The 17,103-nt window shown below is 38.0% G+C and overlaps 1 protein-coding gene across 4 annotated transcripts in view; it reads right to left on the minus strand.

The window, feature by feature from the left end:
* LOC138755494 (chloride channel protein C-like) overlaps positions 1–16,987 on the minus strand; it is a 90,321-nt gene extending 73,334 nt beyond the window's left edge. For 2 of the 4 annotated variants that reach the window (XM_069921539.1, XM_069921541.1), the window contains exons 1-7: positions 15,431–16,987; positions 9,786–9,915; positions 9,208–9,288; positions 7,234–7,409; positions 3,676–3,768; positions 3,130–3,373; positions 1,883–2,077 (exon numbers count right to left, since the gene is read on the minus strand). In XM_069921539.1, the coding sequence (XP_069777640.1) occupies positions 1,883–2,077; positions 3,130–3,373; positions 3,676–3,768; positions 7,234–7,409; positions 9,208–9,288; positions 9,786–9,915; positions 15,431–15,660 (1,149 nt within the window). In that variant the 5' untranslated portion in view covers positions 15,661–16,987. Of the gene's footprint in view, positions 1–1,882; positions 2,078–3,129; positions 3,374–3,675; positions 3,769–7,233; positions 7,410–9,207; positions 9,289–9,785; positions 9,916–12,828; positions 12,894–13,745; positions 13,832–15,430 lie in introns of those variants that run through there. The other 2 variants (XM_069921540.1, XM_069921542.1) reach the window with 2 other exon arrangements.
* Between the last annotated feature and the right edge of the window lie 116 nt (positions 16,988–17,103).

Genomic DNA, 17,103 nt, shown 5'->3' on the forward strand with positions numbered 1-17,103 from the left:
GGAAGCCATGGTGATCATCTTGCTGTGCCTTGAGCTTGATGCCACCTAGTCCTTCATCGGATCAAGATGGAGGCCAGCCATCTTGCCGCACCTCGTGGTGGACGCCATCTTGTCTACCCACGGGCAAAGAGGAGAGAGTCGACATCAGCATGGGGAACAACGGATTTCCGGAGCACAGACATCAGTCGTCCTGGATCACCAATTGAATAACTCGACAATGGAGGTGAAGGTGAATGGACATTTGGCTGATTGATAGTCGACACTGGCTCCATTGAGAGCTTTATAAACTCTGCGATGGCTCAGCGGTACAATTTCAGAGTGGACTCAATGGACTATCATATTCCCTAGCTTTGCACTCGCACTCTGCGACGATCCAGGGGTATTGTATAGTACATCTAACTGTAAAAGGGATGGAATTTTATAAGTTCCGATTGTATGTACTGAAGGATTTATGTGCTCCTGTGTTGATGGGTCTGGACTTCCTCTGTCACCTTAAAAGCATGACCATGAAGTACTCTGGCCCACTTTCTCCAAGCACATGCGAAACAGAAGGTCCCAAAAGCCAGACTCCACATGTGGTCTCTCCACCCTAAATATTGATTTCTCCCCGCCCCCGCCCCCCCCCCCCCCCCCACCACTGTTTCCAAACCCAACTCCCAATTGCAAACCAATGACTACAAAGAGCAGGCAATACAGTGTGGGGGAATTGGGAATTTATCAGAGCCAAGATACAGTGGATGCTCAAAGAAAACATCATTGAGCCTAGCAACAGCCTATGGAGAACTCAGGTGGTAGTCGTGAAAAGGGAGTGATTGACTATAGCCAAACAAGTAATTGTTTCACACTGCTGGATACATACCCCCTCCCTCTAATTTCAGACATGGTAAACAAAATTGTGCAGTATTGAGTCTATTCAACCATTGACCTGAAAGCTGCATACCATCAGTTACTGATTCATTTGAGCCAGATGGACAGCTCTATCAGTTCTTCTATCACCTGTTTCCTCCTTCACATTCCTCCCTTTCTGCTTTGTCTGCTACCATAAATCACTATCTCTCAACTCCAACCCACATTTCACCTGTTCAGCATCCATTGCTGCTTCTTGGTCCACCTATCATCCACTGATCTCTCCCCCTCTTTAATACTTCCCATCTTCCCACCTCTTATTCAGTCCTGAAGCAGTGTTGTGACTTTTGTGGATGCTGCCTGATCTACTGAATTATTTTAGTAGCATTTGTTTGTTAGGGGCTTCAAAGTACTTCTGTTTATCAATCGACATAAATAGTGTCCTGCTGCATGATGGTGATTGTCAATAAATTAATATGATCTTAAACATACAGATTATTATTGGTTTAGTGAACCTTTCTAAGATATTGGAAAATTATCATAATTATTTCAAATAACCAATAAAGGTACTTCATTAAATAAAAGTTAACGGTGTCAAGATAGAATTTTCTCTCTGTGGTTTTCTTTATAGGAGGAGACATTCCATGATTTTCTGCATTTGGCAATGTTGCCACAGCCAAGAGAGCAGTTTGATACATGAAAGGCTATAAATTAATTTCAAAACATTTAAAGACTTCAAGTTATGTCAGCCCCTTCATCCATTTTATGTCATAAAAACCCAAACAAAACATATACAAGCAACTACTCTGCTCTATCCCATTTCCTGTGTCTCTGTTTTTCATTAAAAATAATGTAAATTCATACCCAAATAATACAAAGATAAACTATGGAAATTATTATCCAAGAATCAGCCTTAACTAAATCACATTAGTTGGGCTAGTAATTGTGTAAAACTCAACTGAAAGACACAAGCAAAACCATTAAGAAAAAAAAAAATCAATAACCAAATGACTATATTCTACAGTTAAAAACTTACCAAAATCAGGATTGCCTCCAAGAGCTTGCTTATCTTATGTATTAATGGATCTTTAATTAAGTTAAATAAATCTATCCGAAATTGGTTGACTCTCATGTTCATTGAGATAAACAATGCTCCCAACAGGCCTCCTATTATTCCCAGGATAATGGTTGGAATGAAGACCAAAACACTCATGTCAAACAAGTATTTCACCTAGATGGACAAATCATAAGAATAGCTTATAATTACCAATACTAATTTAAAATGAAGCCAAGCACAAACTGCTGGAAGAACTCAATAGGCCGAGGAGTATTAGTAGGAGAAAAAGAGTGGTTGATATCTTGGGGTGAAGCCCTTTATTGAGGCTGGGCGTGTGGAGAAGTGTAAAGAAGTCAGATTGGGTTGGGTGGGACAGAGATTGTGAACCAAGAGAGGTGAAGCATGATGAAAAAAGGCAGCATTTAGCTAGATGCCAGACAAAGTTTATTTTATAGCCAAAGAAGATATTCGGAATTATAATCGCTGTAATGTGGTGGGAATCAACCAACTTTAAAGAAAATAGATTTCTGGGTAAATTTCAAACCCTGAACAATTAAAGAAGATTGTCATTTAAAAGACAAGGTATAAAGAAATGGGTAGGAATCAAGTCAAGTTATGATAAAGATAACAGTTTGTAATTACATGAAGTGGATTAATTTCTCATAGCATTGCTAAGTTTCTTATCCAAGTTACATTGTGGAAGAAGATACTAAAGCATGAATTTTTGCCTGGAGTAGGTAGGGAGCATGCTTCCTGATACAATAGTGTTCACGAAAGAGCAGACCAATTAATCTACAGGTATTCTTCTTTAGAAAGTGTATAATCTGCTGATCAAGAAGACTGCAATACATAGCTGGGAAATCATGTTTGCTCTCTGATAGGATGAGGGAAGTAGAAAGTTTGTAAGGTCAACGGGAGATTATGTCAAAATGGAAATGTCTTGATGGCAAGTTCCCCTAACAAAGTTGAGCACTAGTTTGCGAGTCTCTTTTAAAATCAATTACCCAATTATTCGTCTGCGAAGCCAAGCCAAAGAGAGAAGAAGAAAAATTATAATATAATAAAACAAAATATTCTTGAAACATTACTTTTCAATATTACAAATTATGGAAAGCAGATGAGAGCCAATCTCTCTCCTCAAATGTTATTCGAAGTTTCAATTTACAGTAACAGCTTGACATATTAATTTTATGAAGCTCTATAATTTGCATTCTCATAAAACATACCCCAAATAAGATGCTTTCTTCGGCCTTAAAGAATCCAAAATGGCCCTGATAAGTGAATCCATGGAAAGAGGAGGAGAGGAGATCAGTGGTAAATGCAGCCATCAAACAACAGAAAAAGGTCTGCCAGGCTAGTTTGATATCCCAGAAAGTAGCCATTTCTTCAAAAGTAAACAGCAGTCCACCCACAGGGGCTCGGAACACAGAAGCTATCCCTGCTCCTGCCCCTGCAGTGATGAAGTTTCTTCTGCAACAGATTAACAAACCCAGGGATCATTTTTAACCACTTAAACAGGAATTTTAAGATGACAAATACAATACCTTTGCCAAAAGGGATATTTCATATTTTAATTTACACTTTATTCCTGTTTCAAACTACAGAATATATCAGGAAAAATCAGTGGTCTCAAACTCATCAATTAAACCATGCAATTCAAGATCTGAAACAATACATGTGGCGCCAAATAAAATCAACCATTTCCAATACTTTTAAAATTTGCCATGAGGTTCAATTAAATTAATATTTAAAATTCAAAACTAATCAGTTACCTGTTTGCACAGTTCTGAAATCTCGTGAAGAAAGGAAATCGTACTCCAAATGTATCAGATTTAAACTGACTTAGACAACTTCCTAAAATTGAACTACAAATAAACAGTTGTTATAAATGAAATTTTCACTTTTTATATTTAAATACAATTTTAGCCTTTTGTGTTAAATATTCCTTTTTGTATTCCTGATATTCAAAATGTTCCTATTATTATCCAATAATACCCATTACCAACCCTGTAGCAGTTTTAATCAATTGCTGAAGGAGATTACCCAGAACTTTCTGGAATTTGTATACATTGATCATCCATGATAGATCAGATGTTATCACATACATATATTTAAAATAAGTTTAAGTGGACAAAGACTTTATAAAGGTGGCTTGTAGATAATGAAGTGGACTAACAACTCCAGCAACCCAGAGCTTGTCTGCATGGGGTACCCCTGGGTGTTCCAGTTTTCTCCCAAATCCAAAAGGTCCATTGATTGTTAATTGGTGGCTGTAATTTTACACCTGGGGTAGTTGTTCAATGAGAAAAATCAGAGGAAGTTGTTCATGTTCACACATGAGAGAATAAATTATAGAGATATAAATGAGAATATAGATGGGATTGCTCAGAGGTTCATCAAACTCATTGTGGCAAATGGACACCTTTATGTTGTGGGGAAATAGGTTACCAAAGTATTCAAATAAAAATTTGCTAGCTCCATTGCTCCATGCAGGCTTCATCCTTTATAAGCCTCTGTCATCACAAAATTTGAATTTCCTATTGTAGAGATAAACTGGAATAAATTTATGTGAAGATTTCTATCAATTTAAATCTCTAAAAAATATATTCTCACTTGACAATTAATTTTTCTGTTTTACTATCAGGAACAATTTTCCATCCTGGCATAGTTTTATGCTGTTGGTCCCACTGTGGCTGCGGCCAAATTGGTGGAAAACTGCTCTACATCTGGAAAAGTCAAAGGGCAACTAGAAAGGTCTGCATGGTTGAGCAGCCAGAGCAAATGACAAGGACAAGCAAGGACATTGCCAGAGAATCAATGGAAGTGAACAAATCCTCATGCCCTGAGAGAGGGCAGGATGTTCTGATTTAACTATGTCACTGGCTCACATTTGGGCACAGTATCCTAGAGAATATATTATTTGATGTAACATAGATCATTCAGCTGGCAGCAGGGCTTCCAGATCTTCACCAATACGCACAATTAGCTCCCACAGATAACTGGCAACAAATAGAGCTCTGAGTGACCCAAGAACTTACTGAGGCATGAACAATATGTATGCACTTTATTTGTAGCTCAACAGAAGCAGAATTAATCAGCTGCTGCACTAGATGCCCACTACTTCATCAAATGTGCTCTGGATTTTGCAGCAAGTCCTTCAAAAAGTTGAAAATGGACACCTCTGGTTCTTGTCTCATGCATGTGATCAGGCAGGCTGGACAATAATTGGGATTATGCTTATTTACTAAAAATAGTCAGTACTTTGGGCTATAATATCAAAGAGGACAAGTTCTGAAAGATTGCAGATGACTGCAGGAGGAACATGCAGTCAGCAGGAAGAACAGAGTGGCATTCAGTGCTCAATTAACATGACCTTCAGTTCCTCAGGACAGCCATTGTAAAAGCTCTAATATGCAGATTATAGCCAACTTCAGCATTTAGTAGAAGATTTTACTCTATATGGGCCATTGCTCAGGAGATTACATTGTCATTTTTTTTCTCAAAATTGGTTCTTTCTCACCTTATTATCCAAATAACTTCTTCCACCAGTCGCTCTCTGGAACGAATTTAAGGACCCTCACCTTGAACCCCTCCTTGAGATTCTTGCCCATATACAAAACCAAAGTGTGAAAGAGCCTGCAATTCATCAAATAGATATTGGATCTACTGAATGGAGCCATAATTGTCACTTCAGTCTAAGTTTCAAGGAAAACTTTATGATTACAAATAATTTTCTATCTTGATTGGGTACACAGTCTTGATGTGTTCCTGGCCTGACTTGTTCCTGGCCTGACATGTCCTTCTCCTCCCAAACACAACAGCGTTGCTCCTGGAGCTCCTGAAATCCACTAATATGAAGCACAAGGAATAGGGGCAGAATCATAAACTGGATATAACTGTTGCAGGCTCTGCTGATGCTTCCTGCAGAACTGAATGACACATTCCACTGACAAAGAAGTTGATGATGTGTAGGTTCAAAGGCAGCAGTTGAGATTGTATAGCAGCAAACCTATTGTGCCACTGTCCCATCAAATGATTGGAGTTCTCATATTTTAGCTCTATACATAAAAAAATTGTAAGAAACACTTCTGTAGTTAAAGTGAATTAAACATGTTTTTAGAAAGGAGAAACACTGATTGTTGAATTTCCTCAGAAGCACTGCTGTTGAACTGGTGTAACTTTTGAATTGTGACAGAAATCTACTAAAATTGTGCCACACTTCTCTGCCAAATTTATTGCAGACAAATGGACAAAGCCACATCCCTCATTTTCACATATAATGCAATGTCTACGCTGATAGAAAGACCCTTAAGTAACCCTTTATCTGTAGCATTAACCATCTCTGTATTTATGGCCTATATCTCAGCTTGTCATTGGAGAATATCTTGTGTCAACAAACAATAATAAACAGAAGTATCTTTTAATGTTGTCGATCAAAACATACAACATGGAAATACTACACTTGGTCAAGCATGTGGTTTCATTGATCCAGATTATTTGTTTTGAATACATGGAAGAACATCAGTTATGGAAACACATGTTTTTCCTTTTCTTGTTCATTCAGCCAAAACATCAAAAAAACCCAACAGGTATAGTATACTAAGTGTGAAAATACCTTCACGATAAACCAAAAATATATCCAAGGAGCTTTTTTTGCTTAAATATGAATTTTCATTTTCCCTATCTTGATCTTTTCTATAACTTATTCCACATCTGGTAAATTGAATTACACATTTTAAATAGTACATTTTTTGCAAATTCTTGTTATATGCCTTCTTGAATAATTATATTATTTCTTCCAGGACTTCTTAGATTACATATTTATGCTCAAAGTCACACTGCAAGTTTCATTAAAAAAAATCTCTGGACCATCTTGTTTGTGAATATGGTCTAACTCAGCAAAAGATGACAGACAACCATTGAAGTATTGCATGTGGATGACTCATAGCATTTGGCACAAACTTTTAAAGAGTTCCTTGCTGTGGACCTTTGCCCAGATGGGTATCATTTTCGATATCCAAATGTCATAGAAAGAGCAACAAATCTATTCCAATCAGGAACACATTTTGTTGCTAATTGTCTTCAATATCATTCAATCTGATTCATGATTCCTGCTTCAGTTTTGGTAATTCATGCTGTTAATTCCAGAAAAATAAATTTCAACTAAAATCAGATTCCTTTTGTGCAATCAAAAGAAGTATTCATGGTCTATGGAAAGTGACATTGACAGTCATTAATTATCTTAATTGGATCAGGCATTGAATCTGATGCAACTTTTCTAGTTTTAACTGGGCAGCCTTGTACTTTAATCTCAGTCTTAACCTGCTTACCCCATATGAATCATTGGTCCCTCTGGCCCGCAGAAGAGCCCAGAGGCTACAGCTAACACACAAGACACCAAGGTTCCAATCAGTGTTCTAATGTGAAAGATATATTGAACTGAGGCACCATTCAGAAATCCAATTACTTCTGGAAGACCACTTGGCATTCCTAATGGACAGAGAAACTGAAAATACCAAACAAATGTTAAGCAGCAACAATTACAAATTATCCTTCAAATCTGTACAAATGTAATTCTAGCCAAGTTCTTCATTCCAATTATTAAATATTTTGGTATACCGGGCTGGTGTCAGAATAAATGAGATGTTGATTAAGATAATATTGTGACTTGAAATAGGATTGCATCTACTTTTGGTACTGAAAGATATGCCTACCCTTAGGGTAGGATTACGCTGGAAGGGTGCAGAGGAAATTCACAGGTATGTTGCCGAGATTGAAACATTTCAGTTACAAGGAGAGACTGGATTAATTTTCCCTGGAACAGAGAAGGTTGAGTAGTGACAAGATAGATGTGCATAGAAAAATGAGCCAGATAATGTTGATACCGATACAGTACCCTATATCTGAAACCCGTTATTGGGTATTTTTTTGTTTGTTTTCAGAACAATGGAACTAAGAAGAACAGTTGCCAGTCCCTGAGACTTTATCACTGCCGCTGCCGGTCCAGACAGCTCCCTACCACCACTGCCGGTATCCACCACCTCCTAACTAATCTTGAAACCTCCCCACTGCAATTGGTCCCCACCTACAGTTCCCACTCCTGCCCGGGAGTCAGAGGTCCCCACTCCTGCTCGGAGCCGGAGGTGACTTCTTCGATGCAGATGGCACCACACCCAATTTTTTTCCAACTTGTGACATCACGTCAGCGCTTTTAAAAAAGTTAGGTTTTTGGATCTTTACGGTATTCAGAATTTCGGATATGGGGTTCTCGACCAGTAGTAAAATTATTTGTCCAATGATTTAGGTTTAGAAGATGAAAGGCCATAGGTTTAAGGTGAGAGGTAAGATCTTTAGATGAGATATGAGAAGAATATCTCTCCACACTGAGAATAGTAGGAGTCTGCGCTGTGATGCCTGAAATAATGGTTAATAAGAATTCGGATAAAACACTTGAATTACACGGCATAGAAAGCATTGTGGGTAAATGGGATTCATGCAGATTGGTAACTATGGATGGTATGAACATGGATCAAAGGGCCTGTAAAACAATATGATTCTGAAATATTGAATCTCCATGAATGAATTAAAAAATTGGCCAAAATCCATTTGGTTTAATCTATTTTATATACCCAAACAATCGCTAATACGAAACTTGTGCAATTCTCCATGGAACCTAATCCATTTTGTGCAGCCTTTACAAAGAAGGTTGCCAGCCGTAGAGAGTTACATTTCTTATGCTGGCATCCAGCAACCACATACATTTTGGTTGCCATGGAAGGAAACAGAGACTGCAAGGGACAGGAAGACAGATAACAGTTTCATGCAGAAATTAGGGCAGATGGAAGGTTCTGTGTTTCAGATACAAGGTTGATTCTGCACTCCCCTTCGAGGAGTGAGAATATCACCAATGAAGCCATGTAGAAAGGCATTTCATGATCTCATATGAGACATCAGAATAAAAGTGAAAACAGAACATGACGGAAATACTCAAGCAAGTCAGGAAGCATCTACAGAGAGGTAAAAAGAGTAAACAATCCAAGTCATTAAACTACTTTAACAGGCAATGTAACTTGATCAGTGAAAGCACAAGAGAATTCAAATGTTTAAATGATTCTGTGTACTTACTTCATAATTAAACCATTCTTAGTTGCCCTTCTCCTCACCTCCCCAGCCCCATCCTCTCCCTTCATTATCTCAGGACAGGAGGTGACAAGAATATAAGTATCTACCATTAGATACAAACAATTTGATCAATTATATATTATGACCAACTTGCAACAAGTTTATAGTAGAGAGGAGCTTACCAGCACCATTCCAGATGACAGCGTGACCATGAGCACTCCAATTCCAACTATATAGATCCAAGTGAGAAAAAATTGACTGTTCTGCATTAGAGCAAAAAAGTGAATTTGAAGTTAGATTTGAAGTTGAGGACATGACTGATGCATTCAATCAATTCAGCATCAAGTACAGCGATTTTATGATAATGCGCCGCCGTGACTTAGCGTGGTAATGCTCAGTGTCTTTGCAATGAGGTAGAATTAGAACGAGATACACCACCAGCAACCCCCTTTCCCACTCCTATTAACTGGCAATAACAGTCTCTCTGCACCCAACCAGAAATGGTACACTTCCTAAGAAGGGCTAAGAATAAAAATGACTGCTCAACCTTATACATAAAAGGTCGAAGTGTGCTGTGCAGGGATAATGTAATTATAAAATATTGAGTTAATATAATGACAAAATTAGAAGCAGGAGAAAAGGTGCTATTTCTGCTCTTGAGGTTGTATAATTGAATTATAAACAAAACCAATTTCAATTTAGAAAAATGAAAGGAAAATGTAATATCATTGCACATAGTCATTAGGTTACTGTTCCTTACCTGGATATAATGCAGAACAAGATTCCATTTTAATTTGTTGATTATATCAATGGCCTGGAACACAAAAAAACCCAGCATTCCAACTGCTATTCCAGTCAATCCCATCATAAACCAATGGTCCCAGTCTGACCTAGAACAGAAGAGCAAGAATTAGTGACCTTCCAAATGACTTAAATAAGGATATGGGAATGTCAGTCCATTCTGTTCCACCATGCTTTTTTTGAACATCAAATCACTGCTGACATTACATTTATTTGCCTTTTGTCCATATTAATCAATCACAGAATCTAAATACAAAAGAAATGATTTTAGATTTGAAGATTCAATTGATCCAATGTCCAGAGCTTTTAAGATGAACAATTTTCAAATGTCAACTATTTTTCGTAGCAAAAAGTGTTTAGTGATTTCACTCATACACTGGTGAAATATATTTATGGCTTATCAATTTTTCTAGATGTCCCCATCAGAGGAAATAATGCAGAACCTGAAAAAGATTAAACGCACCACTTCTCCTTCTAAGCTTAAGGAAGTAGATGCTAATTTAATAATGAAAATCTGCAGACGCAGAAAATTAGGCCGGAAACATTGATATTGTATCTTTATCTTTGCTGCAAATGCTGCATGACTTGAGTTTCTCCAGCATTTTTGTCCAAACTGCTAAATTTTATATAAGTCTTAATTATTTTACCATTGTGCAATCAACTACAGAAAACACTGTTCGTTGGGTTGTACTTGTACAATCAGATGACAATAAACCTGACGAACAAACAACTCTGAGATAAAGTTATTTATAAAGTGAAGGTGATAAAACAATTATATATAAAATAACCATCTGGATGCTTTTTTGGGTTTTAGATGACTGATCAACAACAAATAGATTTGTTAATGTCAGGTACCACACATCAATGGAGTGTTTTCTGCTTGAATCCCACTGATGTCAATTTTATTGGTCTCTTTGATACCGTAGTCAGTCAATGCTGTTTCAATGTTGAAGACAGTAACTCTCACTTCACCCTTAGGATCTATATTTGGACCTAAGCTATGTGGTCAGGGACAAACTGGTCTTTGCAGTATTCAATCTGAATAATAAGCATTGATTGATGAGTACATGACATTGAGAATGATAAAGATTGCTAACAATTGACCAAAGCAACAGGTAGATTTGCCCCATCTTTTTTGAGTAATACAGAAGATTCAGATTTATTATCAGAGTATATACATGACGTCACATATAAACCGGAGATTTTTCCTACGGGTGAGGCAGAATTATCACATATTGGTAGTGCAAAAAAAAAATGTACACAGTATATAGAGGTAAACAAATTTAAAAAAAATAAACAAACTGTCTGTGCAATACAGAGAGGAAAAAATAAAGTGCAAAAGTAAGAGGACTCTGTTCCTAACCTGATGGTTTTAGTCTTGTGGCATTTGCACCTCTTCCCTGATGGTAGGAGTGAGAACAGAGCATGTGCTGGGTGGTGTGGATCCTTGATGATTGCTACTGTTCTCTGACAGCAGTGTCGCTTGTAGATGTTCTCAATGGTGGTTAGGGTTTTGCCTGAGATGTCCTGGGTGGTGTCCACTGCATTTTCCAAGGCTTTATGCTCAGGGGTATTGCCGTCCCTATACGAGACCACGATGCAGATGGTCAGCACACTTTCCACCACACATCTGAGGCAGCAATGTTCCAGAGCTGTTGCCCTGGATTGGCTTGGTTAGAGGTGCAGGTAGTGCCAGAGCATAAATCTGCAGCATGAAGTCAAGGATGCTTTTGGGACACAGATTCTACTGTGCCTGTGATGTAAGCCAATCTTGATATAAAGCAATCTCAATGAAATTAGTTAAAATTAACTTTTGTGAAGATTAACTCAGGAAATTAAAGTGATCATCCACTCAGCTCCTCTGGTAGAAAATCGTGTTTTTTTTTCCATTCGTCATGGAGGAATCTGAAATTCATGGATCCTTCTCCATCATTAATAGTCCATTACCATTCACAATTGAATGAGGCAGGGCTTGGATGACTACAGGATCATTTAGTTCTCTCCACAGGTTCCAACTTCTCTGCTTTGAATCTGTGATAATCCACTGTATATATGTTTGGTTGTGTTAGGACCCACCCATTGCTGACTGTTCCTGAGGCTCCTCCAACTGACCCCTAAATAAAGGCGACTGTGCCACAGCCCCCTCCTCAGTCCAGGACAGTTGAGCAGCATGGACATGCCTCCATTATGTTGTGAATAAAAGCCTATCAGTTTCTCTACAACCTCTAATCTTTGAAGTTATTGGTGGTGCATCAGAATCTCTTAACTTCTTTTGTAATCATATTTGGACATGGTTGATAATATTCCTGGCATTCTCCTTCAAATTCTTCCTTGAACCTGGGTTGTTCCCTTACCTTGATGGCAATGATAAGCTGGAAATATGCCAGGCCTCAAAGTTAGTTTGCACTGAATGGCAAATTGATACTATTTGTGGGTGCTTTGTAGTCATGCTGCTCCTCAGATGTGTTTCATGGACTCCACATTGTGTTTTTGGAAAAATGCAGGTTATTCTGAAGGTTGAAGTGGTTACTGCTTCTCCTCCATATCTTGGATCAACCAGAAGAATGAAAAATTAAGAATGGAAGATATTTAGGACAAAAATGCTGCCAGTTTCAGCCTCTTGTGCTTCCTGCTGGGTTGCTTACTATAGACCTTCCTTTTCTAGATTTGCCAATGCCAACTTGATGTCAAAACTTTTTCAACCCAAAGAACCAAAACCCCAGGGCTGGTAAATTAGTACATTGCATAACATTTGTCATATAGATGGGGCAGTGTAAATCCTATACATGAAACATCTTATAAATCTTAGACAGTCAGCGAAGCCACATACAGGTCTATTCAAGAGATGGTTAAATCCTCCTTGACAATCAAAAGTATTTAAAAACTGTGACTTAAATGATGTAAAAATTAAATTATTTTTTAATATATTTTAAAAAGTCACTTGAAGGACTTTTAAAACTATTAATGTAAGAACAAATTCAGTTAATGAAAATAAATGTTACCGTTGTCCCTTGCAGCTATTCCTCTCCATTCAAATTTATGAAACTCATGGTTCTGCTCAGCAGAGATAGAGCACCTCCTGGTGAAATACAGATGGCACCACTTTTGAAAAATATGCTGGGGGGGGGGGGGTGGTGTCTCCTCCTGCACCAACCCCCCCCCCCCCCTTCCTCTACAATCCCACCAGGTTCCAGGCAGAGAAGTCACATGACCCTCCACCAGGTTCCAGATGGAGACACCTTCCGCAGTCCACACTACAGGACCTTTGACATGTGACTTCCGTATATATTTTGAATTTCACTCATCCCATTTTTGTTTTAATAATTTATTATTTATAACTTGAACCCTTAATTTTATTTATGAGTCAATATTTTAAAGGGGCACAAAATGAGCAGCAGAAGCTGGAGAAGGAAATAAAGTGAGATTCAAACTAGATTTTGATGGAGATGAAAAGGGAAGCAAGATTGAATAAATACTCAGTAAATGAATAGATATGAGAGTAAAAGAAGTTAAAGATGTAAAATTTAACAAACTCTAACATTACTTTTTACGGCGTGAGAGTTCACAGCTTCAAATATATTTTTTTTATAGGCCTCCCAGGTTAACTGACATTTCAGAACTTTAATTCATTTTCTTGTCAGGATGTTTCCATTACACATTAGCAGCCATATTTTGCACCATTTAGTGTGTAATTTCTGCACAAATCTCACAACTGGTCAACATTTGTGCTGCTTTATCCTCAAAACAATTGGTTTTGGGCTGACAAATGTTAAAACTAAAAACCTGGAACTGCTTCCCAACCTGCCAGAAGACATAAGAAATGATCCTCTCACAGGAAGCTGTTGGTCATTGAAAAACTTCAATGAGACAATGTACCTTCATATCAACAATAATTCTATTTTAGTGATGGTCAGCTTACTGATGAGACAAGGCAAGTTCTTCTACAACCCAGCTTGTAGGGGAACTGTAATATGTGGCTGCAGGAAACATTCAGATGTCATCCCTGTATTTTCTTGTCCGCTTCCCTCTGTAATTGCTTCCACGATGACCACCAGCAGACTCCCATCATTTCTTGACCACAGAAAAGTGAAGTAATCAACAGCCAGATAAAAGCAACAAATTTTAATACACACAACTGGCAACCAACTGGAATAAAACAAGCGACAGGATCAATATTTGAAAGAGATTTGTGAATGTTTTGTAAATCCTGTGAAGTACAACATTGCTACAAACGTCAGCTGGAAAACAATTCTACTTAAAAGCAAAACCTTAAAAAACTTATTCACGATGTGATTATGCTGACAATTTGATTGTAACACTAACGTCAAAGATGGCAAATCAACAGTTAACAAATCCCACTGCATTCTCCACACTGCTTATATGGCTGCATATAACGTTTCTGTGCCAATATCCAACAAATTTTATGAATCTGTTTTGTGAAATGTCTCCAGAAAATTGGCAAGGCAGCCAAATAATGAAATGAAAAACTTTCCCACTGATACTGATTACAAACGGCAATCCCATATTCTTAGGTTAAACCTACAAGTGAATAAAACTTAAGTGTTTGGAAAAAGATATGCTCCCATTTCCATTTTCAGCCTATTTTCTTACAACCACATGGATACAAGTACCCTTTCTTCATGCAGAAGATGAGGAAACATTTGTAGACCATATCATAATGAAGGGAAGTCACCTCAATGAAGGCTTAAGTTCCTTTATTGTCAAGTACATTAATACATAAAATGTGTTTACCTGCTAAGAAAAACATACACGTGCAACTAGTCCACCTCCCTAACCAAGGAGAAAAGCAAAATAAGAGTTCATTCAGTGTCCTTAGATCCTGTCATATCCCCCAATATCACCACCTCCTGTGCTCGTGTAACCTCGACAGCTGCGTGACATCCTGACTGTTCCAGCGATGAATCTGAGCTCCAGGTATCCAAGTCACCTTCCTCGGCCCCTGGTTTCAAACCCCCAACGTGATTAGAAAGATGATAACACCCAAGGATATCCAGGATCTTTGCTTATATAAAATGATTATTGTGTGCTGAGTATTTTATGTGAATGTGTGTGCACTATGGTCCAGAAAACTGCTGTTTGATCTGGTTATATATGTAGTCAGATGACAATTAATGAACCTTCATGAAATCCAGCCACAATATCTAGTTCCCATGATCAGTCTCCAGCAGTCCACAGCTTGGTGCATGTCCTTTAACCACCCTGTGGGCATCACCTCCTCAGTGGGCTGGTGTTCTCCTACTCTGGTGTCACACTGTTGCTTCCCTTGAGCCTACAACCGCATTATCTGGGCTGTCAAGTATTGGCAAAGACATATTTATGCTCTCTGGTTAAGAAAATACACTGTCAGCTCTGATCTACAGGCACAATTGCATCCATAGCCAATATCTGTACAACTAATATAGACTATGAATTTCTCACACCATTGGAGTCGAATGTAAAAACATTAGCTTTTTTCCTTTACTATTGGTTCTAGTTGCTAAAGCAGATAACCCTTCAATGTATTTGCTTTTAAATATGCCTATGTACTTGAAAACAATTTCTGAAAGAAATACACAAATAGTGGCTAGAAATTGTGTTCATTACCTGCATGGTTTTTCTCTCAGCCATTCTTTATAAACGTCACTATGAGAAGGTAAATAATCCAAACTCTCGAGTGATGCCAGCCTCTCTCCATCCTTCTGTGTGCACTTAATTGTAATTAAATCAGCCTCAGCAGTTTTTCTCTGAACTTCCAGTTTACCTATCACTGGTCTGATTAAGGGATCTTCCTCAGAGTCCCTCCATTTCTTGGGAGGCTTGAACAGAGAAGTCATTTAGCTCCAGTAGCTTTCAGAACCTCTGCATCCAGCTTCAAAAATGGTATGATTCTTGCTAAAGTATTCTGGCTAAGAACAGCCAGTTCTCACCAGTATAAAAGAGAATATTATGCTGGGATTTGCCTTTGGTTGATTCTTGTATTGAGTAGAGCCATCTGGTGAGAGCTTCTATGAACCTGCTTTTTCCAGTATTGTCAGCAGCTAATGAGTCAAGAGGCACAGCCCACATGGTAACACAAGTAGGTAGATGAAAAGGGATCACTGCCTTCCAAGTTTGCCTTTGCTTCCATTAAGTTGGCATGATATTGTGGTATTGTAAACTAATTATTGCCACCAATCTCTAGTCTAGTTGATCTAAAACAGAAATAAATATTTTTTAGTGTCCATACCAATTTCCAGTTGAGCAAGCTCAAAAGGCACATTTCCCATACTTACTTCCATAAATCCCTGAAATTAATTCTCCCCCAAATACTTATCCTCTTTGATGCTTTTGCCACCAACCTAGACCAAGCAGTAATTTACAGCAGCCAATTAACCTACCAATGTGTGATAAAAATCAGAGAACACAACAGAACTCCATGTGGTCAGGAGAAGGTACAAACTCCACACATAACATCTGAGATCAGCATCAAACCTGGGTTCCTGGAGCTGTAACACTGCTATGATGCCCTTAGACAGGAGATAAACTTCTAGTCACTTAACTGGCAGAAATAATTGACAACTGGCTACTATGATCAATGTGAATGATAGCCATTTACTCTGTGAACTTAACACCACTGTTTTGCTGAATTCTATCAACTTAAAAGAACTGAACAAATTAAGGAAGTTTTAAAATAAGTTTTCCAGCATTGTCATTTGTTGAAACATCTCTAACTTTGACAACCCGTTGCATCAAGAAATATTAGTTTTGTTTTGAAACATGAAACATACTAGTCCTGCACATGTATTGTCTGCGCATGTTGCATCGAGGACCAGAGAACACTGTTTTGACTGGTTGTACTTGTACGATCAGATGACAATAAACTTGATTTGACTTGAAACATATTGGCTCTAATTTTTAAATCTTACTCCTTTGTCCTGCTTTCCCTACATAGTAGGCATGGTTTCTGTCAATTTTACATATTACCTTGAAATTTTTGATTAAAATCATTTCCTAATCTTCTAAATTCCAAAACAACCAACCCGTGCTCAGGTATTTTCATTTTGTAACAACTCCTGGAGTTAATGCACTATTTTAATAACTGCAAGGTCACTCCATCCAAGGCAAGTAGAATCTTCAAGGTTTAGGAATGACATAGGAGGCAGAGGAATCAATTCTGGGGAGAGGGAATTGGTTTCTTTGGACCAGGCACTGGCATCCCTTTCAAGTCAGAGATAATCGTTAATTTAGTCTTGTGTGAAGAAATGAATTTCCTTGCAGTTATGAAAATTACCATTAGG

The sequence above is a fragment of the Narcine bancroftii genome, chromosome 2, assembly GCF_036971445.1.
Source record: "Narcine bancroftii isolate sNarBan1 chromosome 2, sNarBan1.hap1, whole genome shotgun sequence".
Taxonomy (NCBI): domain Eukaryota; kingdom Metazoa; phylum Chordata; class Chondrichthyes; order Torpediniformes; family Narcinidae; genus Narcine; species Narcine bancroftii.